Below are 25000 nucleotides of genomic sequence, written 5' to 3'. Positions count from 1 at the left end.
CATGTGACACAAAAGGTATGGGAAAAAGAGTTCTCTGTTGTGTGCTGGGGTGTTACTAAAACACTCGGGAACATGTGGTAGAGTGGTTAAAGCCTGTGATAGATAAACTCTAGGTTTGAGTCCATGTTTGAGCACCATATGTTAAAGGCCTACTGAAACCCACTACTACCGACCACGCAGTCTGATAGTTTATATATCAATGATGAAATCTTAACATTGCAACACATGCCAATACGGCCGGGTTAGCTTACTAAAGTGCAATTTTAAATTTTGTGCGGAATATCCTGCTGAAAACGTCTCGGTACGATGAAGTGACGTCACGGATTGTGGAGGACATTTTGGGGCAGCATGGTGGCCAGCTATTAAGTCGTCTGTTTTCCTACTCAGTGGCCTAGTGGTTAGAGTGTCCGCCCTGAGATCGGTAGGTTGTGAGTTCAAACCCCGGCCGAGTCATACAAAAGACTATAAAAATGGGACCCATTACCTCCCTGCTTGGCACTCAGCATCAAAGGTTGGAATTGGGGGTTAAATCACCAAAATGATTCCCGGGCGCGGCCACCGCTGCTGCCCACTGCTCCCCTCACCTCCCAGGGGGTGATCAAGGGTGATGGGTCAAATGCAGAGAATAATCTCGCCACACCTAGTGTGTGTGTGACAATCATTGGTACTTTAACTTTAACTTTAACTTTTTCATCGCAAAAGTCCACAGTATTCTGGACATCTGTGTTGGTGAATCTTTTGCAATTTGTTCAATGAACAATGGAGACAGCAAAGAAGAAAGCTGTAGGTGGGAAGCGGTGTATTGCGGCCGGCTGCAGCAACACAAACACAGCCGGTGTTTCATTGTTTACATTCCCGGAAGATGACAGTCAAGCTTTACCATTGGCCTGTGGAGAACTGGGACAACAGAGACTCTTACCAGGAGGACTTTGAGTTGGATACGCAGACGCGGTACCGTGAGTACGCATGCAGCTGCGGCTTCCAAACATTTGATCGCTTGCCCGTACGTGCGTGCCGCTATGTGCATGTCACGTACGTAATTTTGGGGACTTTGGGGAAATATATGTGCTGTATGAACTTTGGGGAGGTGAACGGTACTTTGGGCTGTGGGATTGAGTGTGTTGTGCAGGTGTTTGAGTTGTATTGGCGGGTTATATGGACGGGAGGGGGGAGGTGTTTGTTATGCGGGATTAATTTGTGGCATATTAAATATAAGCCTGGTTGTGTTGTGGCTAATAGAGTATATATATGTCTTGTGTTTATTTACTGTTTTAGTCATTCCCAGCTGAATATCAGGTCCCACCCGCCTCTCACAGCATCTTCCCTATCTGAATCGCTCCCACTGCCCTCTAGTCCTTCACTTTCACTTTCCTCATCCACAAATCTTTCATCCTTGCTCAAATTAATGGGGAAATCGTCGCTTTCTCGGTCCGAATCGCTCTCGCTGCTGGTGGCCATGATTGTAAACAATGTGCGGATGTGAGGAGCTCCACAACCTGTGACGTCACGCGCATATCGTCTGCTACTTCCGGTACAGGCAAGGCTTTTTTATCAGCGACCAAAAGTTGCGAACTTTATCGTCGATGTTCTCTACTAAATCCTTTCACCAAAAATATGGCAATATCGCGAAATGATCAAGTATGACACATAGAATGGACCTGCTATCCCCGTTTAAATAAGAAAATCGCATTTCAGTAGGCCTTTAAATGTGCTGAGGTGTGTTATCCCAAATATCAGCATGCCGCAACAATACAAAATATAATTCTATCGAAACACCAGCAACAGACAAATGCAACATGTATTACCTCGAAGAAGCTGCTGCTTGTGGTTCAGGCAGTCTCTCTCAATGGTGGCCAGCTCATGTTTGTGCTGCTGGATAATTTTCTTCAGAGCGCTGTCCAGATCCTGTTGCTGCTTCTGAAGAAACTCTTGCTCCTATGTGAATATATATTCATACTTTATATAGAACAGACGTAGTTGATGTTTTCAAATGTGCAGCAAATGCCAACAATAGAGGGAAACCCGCTTTCGACTTCAACATAAGGGGTGGTGGATAGGGGCTTCCCAATCCGATATTGATATCGGATATCCATTCGATATCAGCAAAAAAATCAAGTATAAGCTTGCATTTAAAATCTACGATATAAGCTTGATACAGGGAGTCCTACAGTGTGTTTTCTTATGCAAAGCCGGACAACCAGTTAACATTTAAATATCCTCCAATAAGCACACAAAGTTGGTCTTTTTATGTATTTTGGTCAAGTCATTTTCAAAAGGTAAACATGGTAAGCTATACTGTAGGGGCTAGCAACTGCACAACAGCTATGCACACAATAGCACACAAGCATTACATACTGTCGGCAATAAGTGTCCTTCATTGTACAATTAATCAGTCAAAACCACAACATTTGTCAACATAAACAAGTATTAAGTAATCATCGTTGCTATTGTCCATTTTCTTTTCTTCTTGGTTGTTCATTGAATCCGATAACGTCCACTTGCAACTTTAACGGTGGATTGATGGCTGTAGAATCCAATCCTGGAGCCCCATACTACATTATTGCAGGTTGGACATGTGTTGGTTGTTGTGGTGGTGGTTTTGGCATTTTTGGGTGTGTTTCCCCTGATAAGGCGCTGTTCCTCGTCTGCAGTGTTGGGACTAACGCGTTACTGTAACACCGTTATTTTCGGCGGTAACTAGTAGTCTAACGTGTTATTTTTTATATTCAGTAACTCAGTTACCGTTACTAAATGATGCGTTACTGCGTTATTTTACGTTATTTTTTATGTAGTATCGGTTAGAAACAAAAGATCTGATTATGTTTTATTGGAGCGCTGCGGTGTCGTCCTTCTGTGTCACACGGAAAAGAAGAAGCGCACTCTGTGTGGGTGGGAGCGCGGGGGGGATGTCTGTGTTTACTAACAAAACATCATGGCGGAGCCAGAAGCCAAGTTTCTTTTTTTTGTTTTTGTTTTTGTTTTTCTTGTGTGTCCTGTCCAGCTTCTCAGGCAAATCATATAGTTGATGTAGATGCCCATGTCGGCTGTTCAGATTTACTTTACATAAGAGAAGTGTAGGATACTTCTCTTGTTGCCTTATTTGTATTTGACTTTATTAAATGTATTTATATTATCATTTAGTGCAGCCGGGCCGGAGCAGGAGGGGATAGAAAGAGAAAAAAAAAGAAGACAGAGGGGGAAATTGTGGGGACAAGAGGGGGATTAGACAGAGAGACAAAAACAACAACAGCAAACAACAACAACAACAACAACAATAGAGCAACATCAGCAAATATGACATGTACAAATATGATGGTAAAAGTAATAGCAAATAAGCAGTTAGCGAAAAATAAAAAATAATACAGAAATGACAATGAGCATTATTACACTACAAATGGATCAATACAAATACCAATAGAAATAGCGCTATTGATAATGAACAATACCAATAATTTACCTTTATTATCAACAATACAGTTGTTTAAATGCAACAATACATATACGTAATGATAACTTGAGATACGAAAGAATGCAGAAAAATGGAGGGGGAGAAAGAGAAGCAACCTACATTAACCTTGTAGATTGTTATAGTCACAATAGGTTAAGCTTTGTCAGTGTGCCATGTGTTACACCCAGTTTACCCTAGGGCAACAACGTTAATATATGTTTGATGAAACGTGATTATGTGCATGAGTGTAAGTATGCATATGTACTTGTATATGTACAGAATGTGTATATGTGTTTGTACAATGAATGTATATGTACAGAATGTGTATATGTGTTTGTACAGTGAACGTATATGTACAGTATGTGTATGTGTATGTTTGTATATTGAATGTGCGTGTGGATGTACGAACATTAGGTAGGTAAATATGTACTGTATTTGTGTATGTATGTGGGAGCGTAGGTACCTATGTACGTATGTGAGCATATGTGAATTTGCATGTACAATACATTCGACTCCCAGAGTGCGTGGGAGCCAGAGCACGGCCCCATCACCCCCGAGAGCCCAACCCACAAACAGTAGGCGTGGTGCCCAGGGAACCAGGGACCACCGCCCCCACGCAGCCAAGCCGGCCAGCGACTGGAACCCCAGAGCCCGGCCCACCGTACCGCCCACAAGGGCCAGCAGCAGGCCGCAGACAGACGCACCCGGCAGAGGACAGGGCACGAGAAAAGCAGGGGACAGCCAGACCCCAAGCCAGCGAGAGACCACACCCCACACGGGCAGAAAGGCGAGACGCCCCGCCCGAGGGACCCAGAGACTCCCCGCAACCGGACGGGAAGACCGCCCCCGCCCCACCAGCAACCGAGCTCACCCCCCACCCCCGGAGAGCGCGGCGAGGCCAGCCCCCGGCCACCCTACCCAAATCGGCCGCCGCAGGACCACCCAGGCACAGGGCCACGGGAACCACCCACCCCACCCGCAGGGACCCCAACGATGGAGATGGAACAACCAGCAACCGCCCCGCCGAGCCCCCCCTCTGAGGGAGGGGAAAAATTAAAAATAATATTAATAAAATATATTAAAAAAAATTAATAAATTAAAAAATTTAAAAAAAGAATTCAAAGAAGATCACAGACATGCTGACAAACAAGGTCACTACCCCAGCAACTGGCCGACTCGCAGCACCTCGGAATACCTTGCAGCACCAAGCTAGCACAATAGACGCAGGGACTAGGCCCAACAGGCCCCAACCAAGACGGGCACCCGGAAGGGATGGACAGCGGGACCCAGGAGCTCCAGACACGCAGTTCGGATGCAGTAGCCTGAGGCGTCGACCCCCGTCTGACAGGCAGGCCCAGAGCGTACCCCCAGAAATATACATACATACATACATATATACATACACATACACACATACATGTATACATACCCACACATACACATATATACATATACATACACATATGTACACATACACACACACACATATACATACATATACACAGTTTGTCAGCCCCGACAGCCATCACGCGCGCGCGCTGCCACCAGTCACAACATCAGCCACACCCTTGCACCAGACCCAGCAGCCACGGGCGCCCACACCACAAACAAACGGCAGCAGAAACAGCAGCCGCAATAACCCCAGACAGCCAGCACCAGCCAATTAAATCAAAGCGATCAAAAAAAAAACTGTGACCAGCAACCACACGCTACCAGGACCACGGAGACCAGCCGGCGCCAGCCCGCCAGTCAGCCCGAACGCCAACACGCAAACAAGAGAAACCAACACCCCCCCCCCACCAAAAGGCCCCCTACCCCAACCCAAACCCGCACAAACACACCACCGCCCAAACAACCGAGACACAGCATCCAGACCAGACCAGTGGGGCTGCGCCGCCACCACATCAAGTCACCAACAGAGACCCCACAGCGCAAGGTCGGGCCACACGGGCACGGACCCCACCCAACAGGAAGTGAGACCCGCGCGACGCCACACACAAATAAATAATAAGATTTAAAAAATAAAAAAAAATAAAAATAAAAATTAAAAAAATTTAAAAAATAAAATAAAATAAAAATAAGTAAATAATAAAAATAAAAATAATAAATACATTAAAAATAAAAAAAATATATAACAATAATAAATGAATAAAAGCCAAGTTTCTTAACATGGAGATATTCTCACTACTTTTCTTTTGTCGAGCACAAAGAAAATGACATTTTAGTTAAATATAAGTTGTGTCTTGGATCAAAGATCCTATCTACTGCCCAAAACAGCAATTAAAATCTGCTGAAACAGCTGCAAAAGCAACATGCTTCGACAAAGCCACCTCCAACGGCGGCTGGATTTTAACGGAGGGACTGCTAGCCAGGGCAACATTATTATTACTCACAGCAGACTTCATGAGACACTTACTGTACAATGTCTGCTATCACTTGGATGCCGACTGCTGGGATGTTCATATATTCCCATTTATATGAAGAAATAGTCATATTCCTCATTAAGGAAAAAGGGTGTGGAACCAAGGAGAGATCAAGCGTCTTTTCGTGTCGTTCTTGCCATTCCCAGGTCTAATTTGGATGCCAAACTTGACTAACTCGTCGGATTATGTCCTCATCCCTTTATCGAGGTGAGAGGCATTATTCATGATCTAGATTAGAATAAACGTTCACGATCTGCGAGGCGAGAAAGCCGTTCACCAGCCACACAAGCTCCAGTGATCACGGTGCTGCTATATATAGTTAGTCTGTGTTAGCGCGTATAATAACAATAGCACTAATATCCATCCATCCATCCATCTTCTTCCGCTTATCCGAGGTCGGGTCGCGGGGGCAGCAGCCTAAGCAGGGAAGCCCAGACTTCCCTCTCCCCAGCCACTTCGTCCAGCTCCTCCCGGGGGATCCCGAGGCGTTCCCAGGCCAGCCGGGAGACATAGTCTTCCCAACGTGTCCTGGGTCTTCCTCGTGGCCTCCTACCGGTCGGACATACCCTAAACACCTCCTTAGGGAGGCGCTCGGGTGGCATCCTGACCAGATGCCCGAACCACCTCATCTGGCTCCTCTCGATGTGGAGGAGCAGCGGCTTTACTTTGAGCTCCCCCCGGATGACAGAGCTTCTCACCCTATCTCTAAGGGAGAGCCCCGCCACCCGGCGGAGGAAACTCATTTCGGCCGCTTGTACCCGTGATCTTGTCCTTTCGGTCATAACCCAAAGCTCATGACCATAGGTGAGGATGGGAACGTAGATCGACCGGTAAATTGAGAGCTTTGCCTTCCGGCTCAGCTCCTTCTTCACCACAACGGATCGATACAGCGTCCGCATTACTGAAGACGCCGCACCGATCCGCCTGTCGATCTCACGATCCACTCTTCCCTCACTCGTGAACAAGACTCCAAGGTACTTGAACTCCTCCACTTGGGGCAAGATCTCCTCCCCAACCCGGAGATGGCACTCCACCCTTTTCCGGGCGAGAACCATGGACTCGGACTTGGAGGTGCTGATTCTCATCCCAGTCGCTTCACACTCAGCTGCGAACCGATCCAGTGAGAGCTGAAGATCCTGGCCAGATGAAGCCATCAGGACCAAATCATCTGCAAAAAGCAGAGACCTAATCCTGCAGCCACCAAACCGGATCCCCTCAACGCCTTGACTGCGCCTAGAAATTCTGTCCATAAAAGTTATGAACAGAATCGGTGACAAAGGGCAGCCTTGGCGGAGTCCAACCCTCACCGGAAACGTGTCCGACTTACTGCCGGCAATGCGAACCAAGCTCTGACACTGATCATACAGGGAGCGGACCGCCACAATCAGACAGTCCGAAACCCCATACTCTCTGAGCACTCCCCACAGGACTTCCCGAGGGACACGGTCGAATGCCTTCTCCAAGTCCACAAAGCACATGTAGACTGGTTGGGCAAACTCCCATGCACCCTCAAGGACCCTGCCGAGAGTATAGAGCTGGTCCACAGTTCCACGACCAGGACGAAAACCACACTGTTCCTCCTGAATCCGAGGTTCGACTATCCGGCGTAGCCTCCTCTCCAGTACACCTGAATAGACCTTACCGGGAAGGCTGAGGAGTGTGATCCCACGATAGTTAGAACACACCCTCCGGTTCCCCTTTTTAAAGAGAGGAACCACCACCCCGGTCTGCCAATCCAGAGGTACTGCCCCCGATGTCCACGCGATGCTGCAGAGTCTTGTCAACCAAGACAGCCCTACAGCATCCAGAGCCTTAAGGAACTCCGGGCGGATCTCATCCACCCCCGGGGCCTTGCCACCGAGGAGCTTTTTAGCAACCTCAGCCCCAGAAATAGGAGAGCCCACCACAGATTCCTCAGGCACTGCTTCCTCATAGGAAGACGTGTTGGTGGGATTGAGGAGGTCTTCGAAGTATTCCCTCCACCGATCCACAACTTCCGCAGTCGAGGTCAGCAGAACACCATCCGCACCATACACGGTGTTGGTAGAGCACTGCTTCCCCTTCCTGAGGCGGTGGATGGTGGTCCAGAATCGCTTCGAAGCCGTCCGGAAGTCGTTTTCCATGGCTTCCCCGAACTCCTCCCATGTCCGAGTTTTTGCCTCCGCGACCGCTGAAGCCGCACACCGCTTGGCCTGTCGGTACCTGTCCGCTGCCTCAGGAGTCCCATGAGCCAAAAGAACCCGATAGGACTCCTTCTTCAGCTTGACGGCATCCCTCACCGCCGGTGTCCACCAACGGGTTCTAGGATTACCGCCACGACAGGCACCAACTACCCTGCGGCCACAGCTCCAATCAGCCGCCTCGACAATAGAGGTGCGGAACATGGTCCACTCGGACTCAATGTCCAGCACCTCCCTCGTGACATGTTCAAAGTTCTTCCGGAGGTGGGAATTGAAACTCTCTCTGACAGGAGACTCTGCCAGACGTCCCCAGCAAACCCTCACAATGCGTTTGGGCCTGCCAGGTCTGTCCGGCATCCTCCCCCACCATCGCAGCCAACTTACCACAATAGCACTAATACTTGGTTAATATTCAAGTCACGAAATGTAAATGGAGTATTGTTGGCGTGTTTTGGATGGTTATTTAGAGGGATTTATGGGTGCAATAGAGGACCTACCAATGGCTCCATTGTAAGTGGACTTTTTTTTAACGTTTCTTTACGACAGGGGTGTCAAACTCAAATACAGAGCGGGCCAAAATTTAAAACTGAACAAAGCCGCGGGCCAAGGTTGAACAAACTAACCTTTTAATAGGGACCCAAACAAGTTTTGCATTGAATATTGAACAAGCAAGGCTTATATAACTTTATAGTGACATGCAAAATCCAGTTTCAAATAATAATAATAATAATTAAAAAATATCAATGGCATATCAAATACAATTTAAATAAAAATTGAATGCCTCTTTTCTATTTGCAGCCTTCTGAGGTAAATATCAACATTAACTTTTTCCACAGGCTAATACATTTGAAAATAAAATAACAATGAATAAACCAACCATTCAGGACTTTAAACTGCTCAGTTTGCAACACACTGATCTAATCTGATGTGCCCAAGCCAGATACCTGGCATATTTTCTTGGATGCTAGTTCATTAATGTCGGGGCTCAGGCTTTGAGCTGAGGCAACCTTCATTATCGAACGAAGTTGTTCATCAGTCATTATATCTCATAGTCCACAGTCTTGGGGGCGTGCCTTAAAGGCACTGCCTTTAACGTCCTCTACGAGCTGTCGTCACGTCCGCTTTTCATCCATTCTAACAACATGCCGGCCCAGTCACAAGATATGTACGGCTTCTGTTCGCACACACACGTGAATGCAGCACATACTTGATCAACAGTGACACAAGTTACACTGAGGGTGGCCGTATAAACAACTTTAACACTGTTAGAAATATACGCCACACTGTGAATCCACACCAAACAAGAATGACAAACACATTTCGGGAGAACATCCGCACCGTAACACAACATAAACACAACAGAACAAATACCCAGAACCCTTTGCAGCACTAACTCTTCCGGGACGCTACAATAAACACCCCCCGCTACCACCAAAGCTGTGTGCCTTCATTGGTTTTGTAGCTGTTGTTTTGAGGCATGTTTAAAAAATAAAATAAAATAATGTACTTTGTGTAAGTCAAAGTATATTATTTCCCATAGTTGTAGTGGGTATCAGGATTATCTCAGGGAGAGCATGTCCCAAATTCCAAGCTGAATTGAGGCATGTTAAAAAAAAAAATGCACTTTGTGACTTCAATAATAAATATGGCAGTGCCATGTTGGCACTTTTTTCCATAACTGGAGTTGAAGTTGTTCTCTATTTTGGAAAACCTTGTTTTTGATTGATTGATTGAAACTTGCATTAGTAGATTGCACAGTACAGTACATATTACGTACAATTGACCACTAAATGGTAACACCCGAATACGTTTTTCAACTTGTTTAAATCGGGGTCCACGTTAATCAATTCATGGTAAAGTTACATAGTTTAATGCATCCAGCGGGGCATCACAACAAAATTGCCACCAACCCCCCCAACACACACACACACCTTGTAGTGTCCCGGAAGAGTTAGTGCTGCAAAGGGTTCTGGGTATTTGTTCTGTTGTGTTACAGTGCGGATGTTCTCCCGAAATGTGTTTGTCATTCTTGTTTGGTGTGGGTTCACAGTGTGGCGTATAATTCTAACAGTGTTAAAGTTGTTTATACGGCCACCCTCAGTGGCGTTGCATTCACTTGTGTGTGCGTGCAGAAGCCGCACATATTATGTGACTGGGCCAGCACTCGGACTGGATGAAAAGCGGACGTGACGATCTTCGGGAGGGGCACTAAAATCTGGGAGTCTCCCGGGAGGGTTGGCAAGTATGAGAATTAGCGGTGAATGCGGTGTTACCGCAGCACCGCCGCTGTATATAATCGGCGGGCCAGCTCTCGTGTTAATTTGATATCGTCTCAAGGGCCAAGTGAAATTACACGGCGGGCCAATTTTGGCCCGCGGGCCATAGTTTGACACCCATGCTTTACGAGTTAGATTGTATTAAAACAAATACATCCGCCGTCTTGTCTCTCATAATGATTTTAAATGTATCCCCCGAAAAGTTCAGTTCCCCTCAAAGGCCCTTAAAAATGAGTTGAAAGTGCCGGAATATTAATTAATGGAGCAATTACAATAGGGCCTTCTTCCTGCTATCAATCATAGTATTATGGCCCACATGGTTCATTGGATATCTGTCTCTCTAACATAGTATTAGTGCATACTTGCCAACCCTCCCGGATTTTCCGGGAGACTCCCGAAATTCAGCGCCTCTCCCGAAAACCTCCCGGGACAAATTTTCTCCCGAAAATCTCCCGAAATTCAGGCGGAGCTGGAAGCCACGCCCCCTCCAGCTCCATGCGGACCTGAGTGACGTCAGGTGCGCAACACCACGTAAATCGTTGGCCAACCAAAAAGTAACCCCAGTACGCTATAGCCAACATTCACCAGGAGATGGCAACAGACAAACATAGATCACTATTACATTCCTCCCCTTTTAGAAATGTATAGAAGTTACTCAAAATAAATAAACAACCCAACCAAAAAATGCAGCAGCTCAATTAAAAAACTGTACTCAAGCCACATTCTTTTCTTTTTTTTTTAGTACTGAACTCTTAACCCTCATTTGTATAAAATAACATGCTTATTATACAAACAGTATTTGTACACCTTTAACACAGATTTTTATACTGTCTTCAGAGATTCAGTTTTTTTGGTGGTACTCGAAACCTTTCTGGGTACCTGCGAAAGGGTGTTCAGCATGGTTAGAAAAATAGTGACAGAGAATAGAACAAGGATGGACAATTCAACCCTTAACTCAACAATGAGTAGATGAGTGTTATGTGTGTGTATATGTGTAAATAAATGAACACTGAAATTCAAGTATTTCTTTTATTTATATATATATATATATAATATATATATATAATATATATAATAAAATAAATATATATATAGCTAGAATTCACTGAAAGTCAAGTATTTCCTATATATATATATATATATATATATACACATACATACATACATACATACATATATATATATACACATACATACATACATACATACATACATATATATATATATATATATATATATATATATATATATATATATATATATATATATATATATATATATGAAATACTTGACTTACATGTATATATATATATATATATATATATATATACATATATGAAATACTTGACTTGGTGAATTCTAGCTGTAAATATACTCCTCCCCTCTTAGCCCCGCCCCCAATCACGCCCCGCCCCACCCCGACCACGCCCCCCCCACCCCCCACCTCCCGTAATCGGAGGTCTCAAGGTTGGCAAGTATGATTAGTGTAAGTAATATTTTCTATTACGTGGTACGAGGCGTGTGCACTTAAGGGAGGCAAATTGGATGTAAATCAAGAAAAGCAATTTTATGTGAATCCAAAACAGCACTCGAACAAACCATGGCAGGAACAATTGATCAACAACAAGTAAGCTTGGTGCATTGATGCATATACAAGGTGGTCAAGCATCAAGAGAAATGAATGCATCCTCTGGTATGGACTAAAGACGTTATTAAAAGTAACACACACAGCAAGTTCACTTACATCCTGTATTGGAGCGTTGCACAGAGTACAGGAGGACAACTGAAAGGATTGAGTCATAACCTGGGCCACTCCCTGTGGATCACAATATATTACACTCCTACACAGTCCACGAATCACCACAAACAAGTTTATGGTCTCCGTAACAGAGCAAACAAGCGCAGGTAAAGGGTTTGGAAACTGTACTATATAATATTTCAATATTTAATATTCTGCTGTTTTATCAAAACAATCACTTTGCATGCAAGGCGGGTAAGGTTAAAAAGTTCACTGTCCACAGCAAACAGCACCCTCATTACCTCGTCTGGTGGCGCTTGAATAATATCCTCGTTATTACGCTTCCTAATAGCATTTCTCACATGCTTTGGAGAGAGTCTCATGAGTAGTAGATGGAAGTCACACAAAAAGTATCTTTTGAAATGACAAGTTACACTGACTGAGCAACTGCAAATTCAAATACATAGAATATGAAAGGTTGCCTGAAGACTTGAAAGATGATAGGTTTGATGACATCCATATCTGATAAAAACGATATATTACAATTAGGGCTGCCAAATGATTATTTTTTTTATTAGATTATTCACATTTTGGAATTTGGATTAATCAAGATTAATCACGGGGGACTACTCCCTTGCATAATTGAAATTTGTCATGTCTGTGTAATCATGTTTTGTTTTAGTCATGTTTTGTTTTGTTTAGTTATTGGACTCTTTAAAGTTTCTGGCTTTTCACTCCCTTGTCTTGTTTCCATAGTTACCCATTAGTTTCACCTGTTCCACGTTTGGACTCATTGTGCACTCTTGTTTGTCACCATAGCACATACTTGTCAACCCTCCCGGATTTTCCGGGAAACTCCCGAAATTCAGCGCCTCTCCCGAAAACCTCCCGGGACAAATGTTCCCCCGAAAATCTCCCGAAATTCAGGCGGAGCTGGAGGCCACGTTCCCTCCAGCTCCATGCGGACCTGAGTCCGCTTTCCCACAATATAAAGAACGTCTACAGTAAAGCAGTCCGTCTGCCGTAAACAGCAATGTTGTGACACTCTTAAACAGGACAATACTGCCATCTAGTGCATTTGATGAAAGCACTTTTGTGCGTGCCACACAGCAATGCATCATCAGAGAGGGTGTTCAGCATGGTTAGAAAGATAGTGACAGAGAATAGAACAAGGATGGACAATTCAACCCTTAACTCAACAATGAGTAGATGAGTGTTATGTGTGTGTATATGTGTAAATAAATGAACACTGAAATTCAAGTATTTCTTTTATTTATATATATATATATATATATATATCCATCCATCCATCCATCCATTTACTACCGCTTATTCCCTTCGGGGTCACGGGGATATATATATATATATATATATATATATATATATATATATATATATATATATATATATATCCATCCATCCATTTACTACCGCTTATTCCCTTTGGGGTCGCGGGGGGCGCTGGAGCCTATCTCAGCTACAATCGGGCGGAAGGCGGGGTACACCCTGGACAAGTCGCCACCTCATCGCATATATATATATATATATGAGAAATACTTGACTTGGTGAATTCTAGCTGTAAATATACTCCTCCCCTCTTAACCACGCCCCCGCCCCAACCACACCCCCCACACCCACCCCCCACCCTCCACCTCCCGAAATTGGATGTCTCAAGGTAGGCAAGTATGCCATAGCAACCCATTAGTTTTCACCTGTCACGTCACGCACCTGTTTCACGCTTTGAGTCACGCACCTGTTTTCACTAATCATGTCTGTAGTATTTAAGTTCATTGTTTTCAGTTTGTCTTTCTGGCGACATCCGGATTCATACCCCTGTCACACTCTGTTTACCTCTGCGCACTTCATAGTCCATGCCAAGTAAGTTTTTGTTTATTAATGCCACAGTTAGTGTTTTTGTTTCATTCTTCACAGTTTCTGCCTATGTGCAAGTTTTGTTTTCAATAGCCTAGTTTTGTATCTCCGCCATTGTGCGCGCTTTTCGTTTGTTCTTTTTTTGATATATTAAATAAATCATGTACTCACATTCCCGTCTTGCACGAGCCAACTTTCCGTTGCCTTCTGGAAAAACTAAACCCATGGACCAAGTCGTGACAAAATTAGATAAAGAAAATACCCAAATGTTTGTACACAAATTAAATGTTATTGTTAGAATGTCATACATGAACGTTTTTAAACATTTTAATTAATTACATTTTTTGCCGATATCTGATATTCTGATATTGTCCAACTCTTAATTACCGATTCCGATATCAACCGATACCGTTATATACAGTCGTGGAACTAAAACATTATTATGCCTAATTTTGTTGTGATGCCCCGCTGGATGCATTAAACAATGTAACTTTACCATGAATTGATTAACGTGGAGCCCGATTTAAACAAGTTGAAAAACGTATTCGGGTGTTACCATTTAGTGGTCAATTGTACGGAATATGTACTGTACTGTGGAATCTACTAATACAAGTTTCAATCAATCAATCAAGAACAAGGTTTTCCAAAATAAGAGAACAACTTCAACTTCAGTTATGGAAAAAACTGCCATATTTATTATTGAAGTCACAAAGTGCATTTTTTTTAACATGCCTCAAAACAGCTTGGAATTTGGGACATGCTCTACCTGAGATAATCCTGACACCCACTACAACTATGGGAAATACTATACTTTGACTTTCACAAAGTACATTTTTTTTTTTTTAACATGCCTCAAAACAACAGCTACAAAAACAATGAAGGCACACAGCTTTGGTGATAGCGGGGGGTGTATATTGTAGCGTCCCGGAAGAGTTTCTGGGTATTTGTTCTCTTGTGTTTATGTTGTGTTACGGTGCGGATGTTCTCCCGAAATGTGTTTGCCATTCTTGTTTGGTGTGGGTTCACAGTGTGGCGCATATTTGTAACAGTGTTAAAGTTGTTTATACGGCCACCCTCAGTGTGACCTGTATGGCTGTTGACCAAGTATGATTGCATTCACTTATGTGTGTGTAAAAGCCACATATATTATGTGACTGGGCCGGCATGCTGTTTGTATGGAGGAAAAGCGGACGTGACAAACAGGTTGTAGAGGACGCTAAAGGCAGTGCTTTTAAGGCCCGCCCCCAATATTGTTGTCCAGGTGGGAATCGGGAGAAATTCGGGAGAATGATTGCCCCGGGAGATTTTCGGGAAAGGCACTGAAATTCGGGAGTCTCCCAGGAAAATCGGGAGGGTTGGCAAGTATGCCCTACGTCCGTGTTTTACCGGATATGTACCGCTCCGTATAGCGCCGTTTTAAAAAGTCATTAATTTTACTTTTTGAAACCGATACCGATAATTTCCGATATGACATTTTAAAGCATTTATCGGCCGATATTATCAGACATCTCTAATTTTAATTGAGTGTTTGTCATTTATTCGCACAACACCTGTTAACAGTTCTATCCAAAATTCTTTCAGGCTGTATTTTAGAGTGACATTTGCCAGCGAGCACAAAGTTCACAGTCTCTTCACTTATTTGTATACTGAAGTGTGCATTGATCTGATCACTGACCATGTAGCAGTTAATGATGAATCAAAGTGTGTACATGATTACTGCAATAATATTTTGTGATTAATCACATGAGTTAGCTTGTCAAAGGCCTACTGAAATGCGATTTTCTGATTTAAACAAGGATAGCAGGTCCATTCTATGTGTCATACTTGATCATTTCGCGATATTGCCATATTTTTGCTGAAAGGATTTAGTAGAGAACATCGACGATAAAGTTTGCAACTTTTGGTCGCTGATAAAAAAGCCTTGCCTGTACCGGAAGTAGCAGACGAGTAGCGTGACGTCACAGGTTGTGGAGCTCCTCACATCTGCACATTGTTTACAATCATGGCCACCAGCAGCGAGAGAGATTCGGACCGAGAAAGCGACAATTTCCTCATTAATTTGAGCGAGGATGACAGATTCGTGGATGAGGAAAGTGAGAGTGAAGGACTAGAGGGCAGTGGGAGCGATTCAGATAGGGAAGATGCTGTGAGAGGCGGGTGGGACCTGATATTCAGCTGGGAATGACTACAACAGTAAATAAACACAAGACATATATATACTCTATTAGCCACAACACAACCAGGCTTATATTTAATATGCCACAAATTAATCCCGCATAACAAAGACCTCCCCCTTCCCGTCCATATAACCCGCCAATACAACTCAAACACCTGCACAACACACTGAATCCCACAGCCCAAAGTACCGTTCACCTCCCCAAAGTTCATACAGCACATATATTTCCCCAAAGTCCCCAAAGTTACGTACGTGACATGCACATAGCGGCACGCACGTACGGGCAAGCGATCAAATGTTTGGAAGCCGCAGCTGCATGCGTACTCACGGTACCGCGTCTGCGCAGCCAACTCAAAGTCCTCCTGGTAAGAGTCTCTGTTGTCCCAGTTCTCCACAGGCCAATGGTAAAGCTTGACTGTCATCTTCCGGGAAGGTAAACAATGAAACACCGGCTGTGTTATCCGGCACAACAGTCAGGGGGTGCATTCTACGGCGGGGGTGCGTTATCCAGCACAACACCTGCCGCAATACACCGCTTCCCACCGACAGCTTTCTTCTTTGCTGTCTCCATTGTTCATTGAACAAATTGCAAAAGATTCACCAACACAGATGTCCAGAATACTGTGGAATTTTGCGATGAAAACAGACAACTTAATAGCTGGCCACCATGCTGTCCCAAAATGTCCTCTACAATCCGTGACGTCACGCGCAGGCGTCATCATACCGAGACGTTTTCAGCAGGATATTCCGCGCGAAATTTAAAATTGCACTTTAGTAAGCTAACCCGGCCGTATTGGCATGTGTTGCAATGTTAAGATTTCATCATTGATATATAAACTATCAGACTGCGTGGTCGGTAGTAGTGGGTTTCAGTAGGCCTTTAATTTTGACAGCCCTAATTATAACATGAGCTTTACAAGAGCTGCAGCAAAGTGAAGTAGGCTAAGCACTGACCTCTTTTTTACGATTTTTCAGCATGTTCTGATACTTGGATAACTCTTTGTCCTGCTCAGCTTTGATGCGTTTGGCCTCATCCCTCAGTCGATTGGTGTGTTCCTGCTCCAATCTCTCAATGGTCTGCTTCTGCTGCTTCTCCAGGTTCTCCAACTCCTGGTCGTACTGACGCTTCCTACTCTGGACGTGGACAAGACAGGCGCAAGATTAGTGTGAACGAAATAAAATACAATGAAAGCATTATACAGAATGGGTTGAGTCCCACAATATTGACAAAGGAGCACTGATAGTGTTAACTATTAATCATCAAGAACCTTGGGAAAGCCAGCGCTCCGAAGACATGCAGTTTTATCTGGTAAAGCGGATAACAACAGGCCTTGGGGCCAAAAACTAACTCATTCTGGACTTTTGAAAATATATGGATTTAACAAGCTTGCATAGACTTTATCCCCACGTCTTGGTGAAGCTATGCTATAGTTTCATGACTCATGTAACAGAGACCAGCCAGTGCACCTTTAAGTTAAAGTACCAATGATTGTCACACACACACTAGGTGTGGTGAAATGTGTCCCCTTGTTCACCCCCTGGGAGGTGAGGGGAGCAGTGAGCAGCAGCGGTGGTCTCGCCCAGGAATCATAAGAGAGCTTGCGCTGAACATTGAGTTGAAAATTCAGGTTTTTTTGCTTCAGGCCTAGCATTTTTCGCATTTTCATTGAGGACTTGTTTGAACCCCAGACCGAACGGAAGCAGGGATACACTCAACTACAATCCATCCATCCATTTTCTACCGCATGTCCCACTCTGGGTTGCAGGAGGGCTGGAGCCTATCCCAGCTGCATGGAATCGTAGGATGAATGGCAGGGTACAACCTGGGCTAGTTGCTACCTCATCACAGGGAAAATACAGATAGGCATGCAACCATTCACACTCATCTACTACTCATTTGTCCTGAGGGAAATAGTCCCGGAAAACAAAAATGAAAAAAAAAAAGGTTTTTTGAAAAAATACAAATATTGACCTAATTTCTCTAGTATCGAACATATACTGTTACTAACCTATGTACCGTCTGCTTACGTGTAGCCTGGTCTCTACACACCAACAGTGCACTGGTGCTCTTCAGTTGTTGTTATATTATCCTTTTGCTAGACTCTTATTAGAGCTAGGACTGTTATTATGTTTATTATTATTATTATTATCAAGGCCCGAGCAGCAAAAGCTGCAAAGGCCCTATTGAAACTGCAATGTTAATTATTATGGCTAGAGATGTCCGATAATGTCTTTTTTGCCAATATCCGATATTGTCCATCTCTTAATTACCGATTCCGATATCTACCGATACCGATATATACAGTCGTGGAATGAACACATTATTATGCCTAATTTTGTTGTGATGCCCCGCTGGATGCATTAAACAATGTAACAAGATTTTCCTAAATAAATCAACTCAAGTTTATGGAAAACAAATGCCAACATGGCACTGCCATATTTATTATTGAAGTCACAAAGTGCATTATTTTTTTTAGCATGCCTTGGAATTTGGGACATGCTCTCTCTGAGAGAGCATGAGGAGGTTGAGGTGGGCGGGGTTGGGAGGGGGGAGGCTAGGGAGTAGCGGGGGGTGTATATTGTAGCGTCCCGGAAGAGTTAGTGCTGCAAGGGTTTCTGGGTATTTGTTCTGTTGTGTTTATGTTGTGTTACGGTGCGGATGTTCTCCCGAAATGTGTTTGTCATTCTCGTTTGGTGTGGGTTCACAGTGTGGCGCATATGTGTAACAATGTTAAAGTTGTTTATACGGCCACCCTCAGTGTGACCCGTATGGCTGTTGACCAAGTGTGAATCGCATTCACTTGTGTGTGTGAAAAGCCGTAGATATTATGTGATTGGGCCGGCACGCAAATGCAGTGCCTTTAACGCACGCCCCCAATATTGTTATTTGGGTGGAAATCGGGAGAAATTCGGGAGAATGGTTGCCCCGGAAGATTGTCGGGAGGGGCATTGAAATTCGCGAGTCTCCCGGAAAAATCGGGAGGGTTGGCAAGTATGACTGGGAGATGCAGTTCTCCCTACGTCCGTGTATCACTCCGTACAGCGGCGTTTTAAAAAGTCATAAATTTTACTTTTTGAAACCGATACCGATAATTTCCGATATTACATTTCAAAGCTTTTATCGGCTGATAATATCGGCAGTCCGATATTATCGGACATCTCTAATCATGGCCTAAGCAGCAAAAGATGCGAAGGCCCTATTGAAACTGCAATGTTTTTTTTATTATTATAAGGGCTCAAGCAGCGGAACAAATTCCGCAGGTGCGATACAGAGCACCAAAAGGGCCCTATTGAAACTGCTATGTTTTTAGAGCCCTAGCAGCGGAGCAAGCCCCACAGGGGCATTGCAGAGCACCAGAAGGGCCCTATTCAAATTGCTGTGTATTTTCTTCTCTAAGTTTGGATGCCTTTTTGAGGCCCTTGACATGCACGAAAAATCTCCATATTTTGATGGTGGGTCGGAGTATTGGGTGGGATGCATCCGCGTCACTGCAGTGGCGCCAATATCGCTTCTTCTGGTGCAAAATGACTCCCTGACCCATGCTCCGATCTGCTAAAAATTAGTGGTGGTGGGTCAGGACATGCTTCATGCAAGCCCGCCGACTTGTGTGAACCTTGCGGTGCAAGGACCCGCTGAATGCTGCTCGCAGCTTGAATTAATCTGCTTGTTAATTTTGACACCCCTAATTATAATATAAGTTTTAATGTTTGATCCTGTTCTGTCTCCTGTAATGTTTGATCCTGTTTTGTCTCCTGTAATGTTTGATCCTGTTCTGTCTCCTGTAATGTTTGATCCTGATTTGTCTCCTGTAATGTTTGATCCTGTTCTGTCTCCCTGTAATGTTTGTCCGCTCTTGAATGGGATTGTGCTGAAAATGTTCATTTCCCCTCGGGGATAATTAAAGTATTTCTGATTCTGATTCTGATTGTTATTTTTCCTTTTGATATCTGCTTACTTTCTGCTGTAACGTGGTTCCAGCTACACTTTTTAAAGTTTACTAAGCACCAGTGACGTGCAACCCCGCCTCACCTGCCATCATGGAAAGAAAAAAAATGTAAAAAGAAAACATTTTTATTAAATTGTTATATGTATCCAGTGATTATACTATAAAGTTATTTTCCATTTAACTTCACCAGTTTTAGATTATTTTTATTTAAAATCGCTGAATTTTCACATTTGCCGTTCAAATACTGAGAAGAGACGGTGCGGTGAACAGCAGCCAGTTGAGGCACGTCACTGCGTTGTGCCTCAACATGGATTGCGGACTCGGCTAACTGCTGGCCTGCTGTGCAGTGAGACCGTATTGCTATATGAACTATATTATACGTTTCCATAGTTTAGTTAGCTGAGGTATATAATGTACAGTGTATTTTGTCAACAACTGTATGTGTGTAACGTATTTCTTGTGCTGAGCAATCATAAAACTGCTACAAAAGACGCACTGGCTGAGGCTCGCAGTAATCCGCCTCCTGCACCCCCGCCGTAGAATGCACCCCCTGACGGGAGTGTTATATCAACTAAAGCCCACACTTAAACTTTCCACGTGCAAGATTGAATCTATTTAAAAAAGTTATTTCATAAGAAGCCAAAAAGTGCTAAAACAATAATGTTCGTGTTGGAGGAGTTGTGAATGACTGCAGGGCCACAACATTAGGTACACCTGCAGACTGCAGGTGTATCTAATTCACAACTCCTCCAACACGAACATTATTGTTTTTGCACTTTTTGGCTTCTTATTAAATAACTTTTGTAACCTATTTTTATGGGCTTTCCTCTTTGTGATGTTAAGTTCCTGTTATGCGCTGTTATACAGTATATGCCTTGAGCTCTTATTTTGAAGGCGCTAAGAGCGGAAGTGATAACACGGAGTGGAGCGGAGGTTTTTGAAAGAGGGTAAATAACGTGGTCCTCGTGTAAACTGGAGCCTCCGTGTTTGTTATTTTGTAGTTTCATACAATATAGGCGACATTTATAAACCCTCGGTTACACTTTTTTAAATAGATTCAATCTTGCACGTGGAAAGTTTAAGTGAGGGCTTTAGTTGATATAACACTCCCGTCAGGGGGTTCATTAATCCAGCACAACAGCGGCGCATGGACTTCATTTATAAGTAAAGGTAAGACCATAATAACGTTTTTTTTTTTATTAAATGGGCTTTTTTGTGTGCTACAGTTTGTATGTGTAAAGTTAAAGTTAAGTTAAAGTACCAATGATTGTCACACACACACTAGGTGTAATGAAATTTGTCCTCTGCATTTGACCCATCCCCTTGATCACCCCCTGGGAGGTGAGGGGAGCAGTGGGCAGCAGCGGTGCCCAGGAATCATTTTTGGTGATTTAACCCCCAATTCCAAGCCTTGATGCTGAGTGCCAAGCAGGGAAGAATGCTGGTATGAGCTTTTAAACATAACCCGTTAACTGCTGCCAATCAAATGGTGAATAAGATACTCTTTAGGGTTCATATGTTTGTAAATCTGACTGTGATGAAGTCAGTGCCTCACCAGCCATCACCCTCACCACACGTCACTGCTAAGCACTTTTTTCTTGTTTCGAGTTAATTTAGCGTCTGGTTTTGCGATGACCATGTCCTCTTGTCTGGTCCTGCTCGCTTCCTACTCCGTGTGCAACATGTGTAGCCTCGTCCTCCAGTGATATTTGTACTTGTAAGAAATAGTTTATTCTTCGCTATAGAGCTTATAATTATAAACTTAGGGGAGCGGCACCACGCCGTTTATGAACATACACAGGTAGCTGCTCGCCGCTTCTGTCAGCAGAGGGACCTAAAATAAATAAAGCTAGAGAGGATCTGCATTAAAAGCCATTAATCGACATTGGCATTGGCTGATCACATACTTTTTAACGCAAATCTTATTCATTTTAATATTGTCATTCTAATAGGCCAGGGGTCAGTAACCCGCAGCTCTTTAGCGGCGCTCTGGTGGCTCTATGGAGATTTTTCAAAAATGTATGGAAATGGAAAAAAAATGGGGTGAAAAATATTTTTCTTGTTGTCATATGGTTTCTGTAGGAGGACAAACATGACACAAACCTTCCTAACTGTTAGAAAACACACTGTTTAACATGTTTGTGTGTATGCTTTACACATTCTTTGTCTCATTTTGTCCACCAAACGTTTTATGCTGTGCGTGAATGCACAAAGGTGAGCTTGGTTGATTTTACTGACTTGTTGGAGTGCTAATCAGGCATATTTGACTGCAAGCTAATCGATACTAACGTGCTATTTAGGCTAGCTGTATGTACATAATGCATCATTATGCCTCGTGTGTAGGTATATTTGAGCTCATTTAATTTCCTTTACTTATGTGTATTTAGTTTATTTTTCCATGTTTCATGACACATTTGATTTTGATAGTAGGCTAATATAGCTAATATAGACACTTACATAATGTGTTGCCTTCATTATAACACTTATAAAAGACTTTTAAAGTCATTTTGATAGTAGGCTAATATAGCTAATTAGCCACTTACATCATGTGTTGTCTTCATTATAACACTTATATAAGACTTTTAAAGTCATTTTGATAGTAGGCTAATATAGTAACTTACATCATGTGCTGTCTTCATTATAACACTTATATAAGACTTTTAAAGTCATTTTCATAGTAGGTTAATATAGCTAATTAGCCACTTACACATCATGTGTTGCCTTCATTATAACACTTATATACGACTTTTAAAGTCATTTTGATAGTAGGCCTGTACAGCTAATTAGCCACTTACATCATGTGTTGCCTTTATTATAACACTTATATAAGACTTTTAAAGTCATTTTGATAGTAGGCTAATATAGCTAATTAGCCACTTACATCATGTGTTGTCTTCATTATAACACTTATATAAGACTTTTAAACTAATTTTGATAGTAGGCTAATATAACTAATATAGACACATCATGTGTTGCCTTCATTATAACACTTATAAAAGACTTTTAAAGTCATTTTGATAGTAGGCTAATACAGCTAATTAGCCACTTACATCATGTGTTTTCTTCATTATAAAACGTATATAAGACTTTTAAAGTCATTTTGATAGTATGCTCATATAGAAACTTACATCATGTGTTGTCTTCAATATAACACTTATATACGACTTTTAAACTAATTTTGATAGTAGGCTAATATAACTAATATAGACATATCATGTGTTGCCTTCATTATAACACTTATATAAGACTTTTAATGTCATTTTGATAGTAGGCTAATATAGCTAATTAGCCACTTACATCATGTGTTGTCTTCATTATAACACTTATATAAGACTTTTAAAGTCATTTTGATAGTAGGCTCATATAGAAACTTACATCATGTGTTGTCTTCAATATAACACTTATATAAGACTTTTAAACTAATTTTGATAGTAGGCTAATATAACTAATATAGACATATCATGTGTTGCCTTCATTATAACACTTATATAAGACTTTTAATGTCATTTTGATAGTAGGCTAATATAGCTAATTAGCCACTTACATCATGTGTTGCCTTCATTATAACACTTATATAAGACTTTTAAAGTCATTTTGATAGTAGGCTAATATAGCAAACATAGACACTTACATCATGTGTTGTCTTCATTATAAGACTTATATAAGTCTTTTAATCGAGACCGATTACTTTTTTGTATTTGTGTTGCTTTTTAGCTCTTTCAACATTTTGGGTTGCCGACCCCTGTAATAGGTGATACAATTCTTAATAAATAATTACATAGTAGATGGTTTATAAACATCTTATTTCATGAGCTGATTTATTTTTGTATTTTTTAACATTGTCAAACACTGCTGCTAAAGTTTATATAATGTGCTGTGCTGAGGGGTAGGTCCAGTTTAAAAACATTAGGGGTTTCTGGCACCATGAGGGAGATAAGTTGTGATGTGACAACTGAAGCCAGTACGCCAAACATGCATACAGTTCTGGAGTCAAGGGTTAACAGATGCAGTCAGAGAGTTTATACAAATTACTTTTAAAGCAATATTATGGCGAGTCCAGGGGTCTTCAATGTTTTCCTAGGAGCCCCAAAGTGAAATAGAGATGGAGTGAAAACCCCCTTATCACATACATTGTGCAAAATTGTGTTTTAAATTAAACTGGTCGTAGATTGTATGCCTACAATATACATATCTTAACTTTGAAGTCACTCACACTGTCCACAAAACACATTTAAAAGCATTTAAAATACAAACCCCGTTTCCATATGAGTTGGGAAATTGTGTTAGATGTAAATATAAACAGAATACAATGATTTGCAAATCATTTTCAACCCATATTCAGTTGAATATGCGACAAAGACAACATATTTGATGTTCAAACTGATAAACATTTTTTTTCGTTGCAAATAATCATTAACTTTAGAATTTGATGCCAGCAACACGTGACAAAGAAGTTGGGAAAGGTGGCAATAAATACTGATAAAGTTGAGGAATGCTCAACAAACACTTATTTGGAACATCCCACAGGTGAACAGGCAAATTGGGAACAGGTGGGTGCCATGATTGGGTATAAAAGTAGATTCCATGAAATGCTCAGTCATTCACAAACAAGGATGGGGCGAGGGTCACCACTTTGTCAACAAATGCGAGAACAAATTGTTGAACAGTTTAAGAAAAACCTTTCTCAACCAGCTATTGCAAGGAATTTAGGGATTTCACCATCTACGGTCCGTAATATCATCAAAGGGTTCAGAGAATCTGGAGAAATCACTGCACGTAAGCAGCTAAGCCTGTGACCTTCGATCCCTCAGGCTGTACTGCATCAACAAGCGACATCAGTGTGTAAAGGATATCACCACATGGGCTCAGGAACACTTTAGAAACCAACTGTCAGTAACTACAGTTGGTCGCTACATCTCAAAGTGCAAGTTAAAACTCTC

At 42.5% G+C, this 25000-nt stretch overlaps 1 protein-coding gene across 3 annotated transcripts in view; it reads right to left on the bottom strand.

The window, feature by feature from the left end:
* The window catches only part of LOC133617279 (STE20-like serine/threonine-protein kinase), a 121691-nt gene that overhangs the window by 28931 nt on the left and 67760 nt on the right, over positions 1–25000 (bottom strand). For 2 of the 3 annotated variants that reach the window (XM_072914936.1, XM_072914937.1), the window contains 3 exons: positions 17068–17247; positions 12072–12143; positions 1806–1935 (listed from right to left, as the gene is read on the bottom strand). In XM_072914936.1, coding sequence (XP_072771037.1) covers positions 1806–1935; positions 12072–12143; positions 17068–17247 — 382 coding nt within the window. The remainder of the gene's footprint in view (positions 1–1805; positions 1936–12071; positions 12144–17067; positions 17248–25000) is intronic. The other variant, XM_061977195.2, reaches the window with a different exon arrangement.

The sequence above is a fragment of the Nerophis lumbriciformis genome, linkage group LG16 (genome assembly GCF_033978685.3).
Source record: "Nerophis lumbriciformis linkage group LG16, RoL_Nlum_v2.1, whole genome shotgun sequence".
Classification (NCBI taxonomy): domain Eukaryota; kingdom Metazoa; phylum Chordata; class Actinopteri; order Syngnathiformes; family Syngnathidae; genus Nerophis; species Nerophis lumbriciformis.
This window is presented reverse-complemented; position numbering and strand designations above follow the sequence as displayed.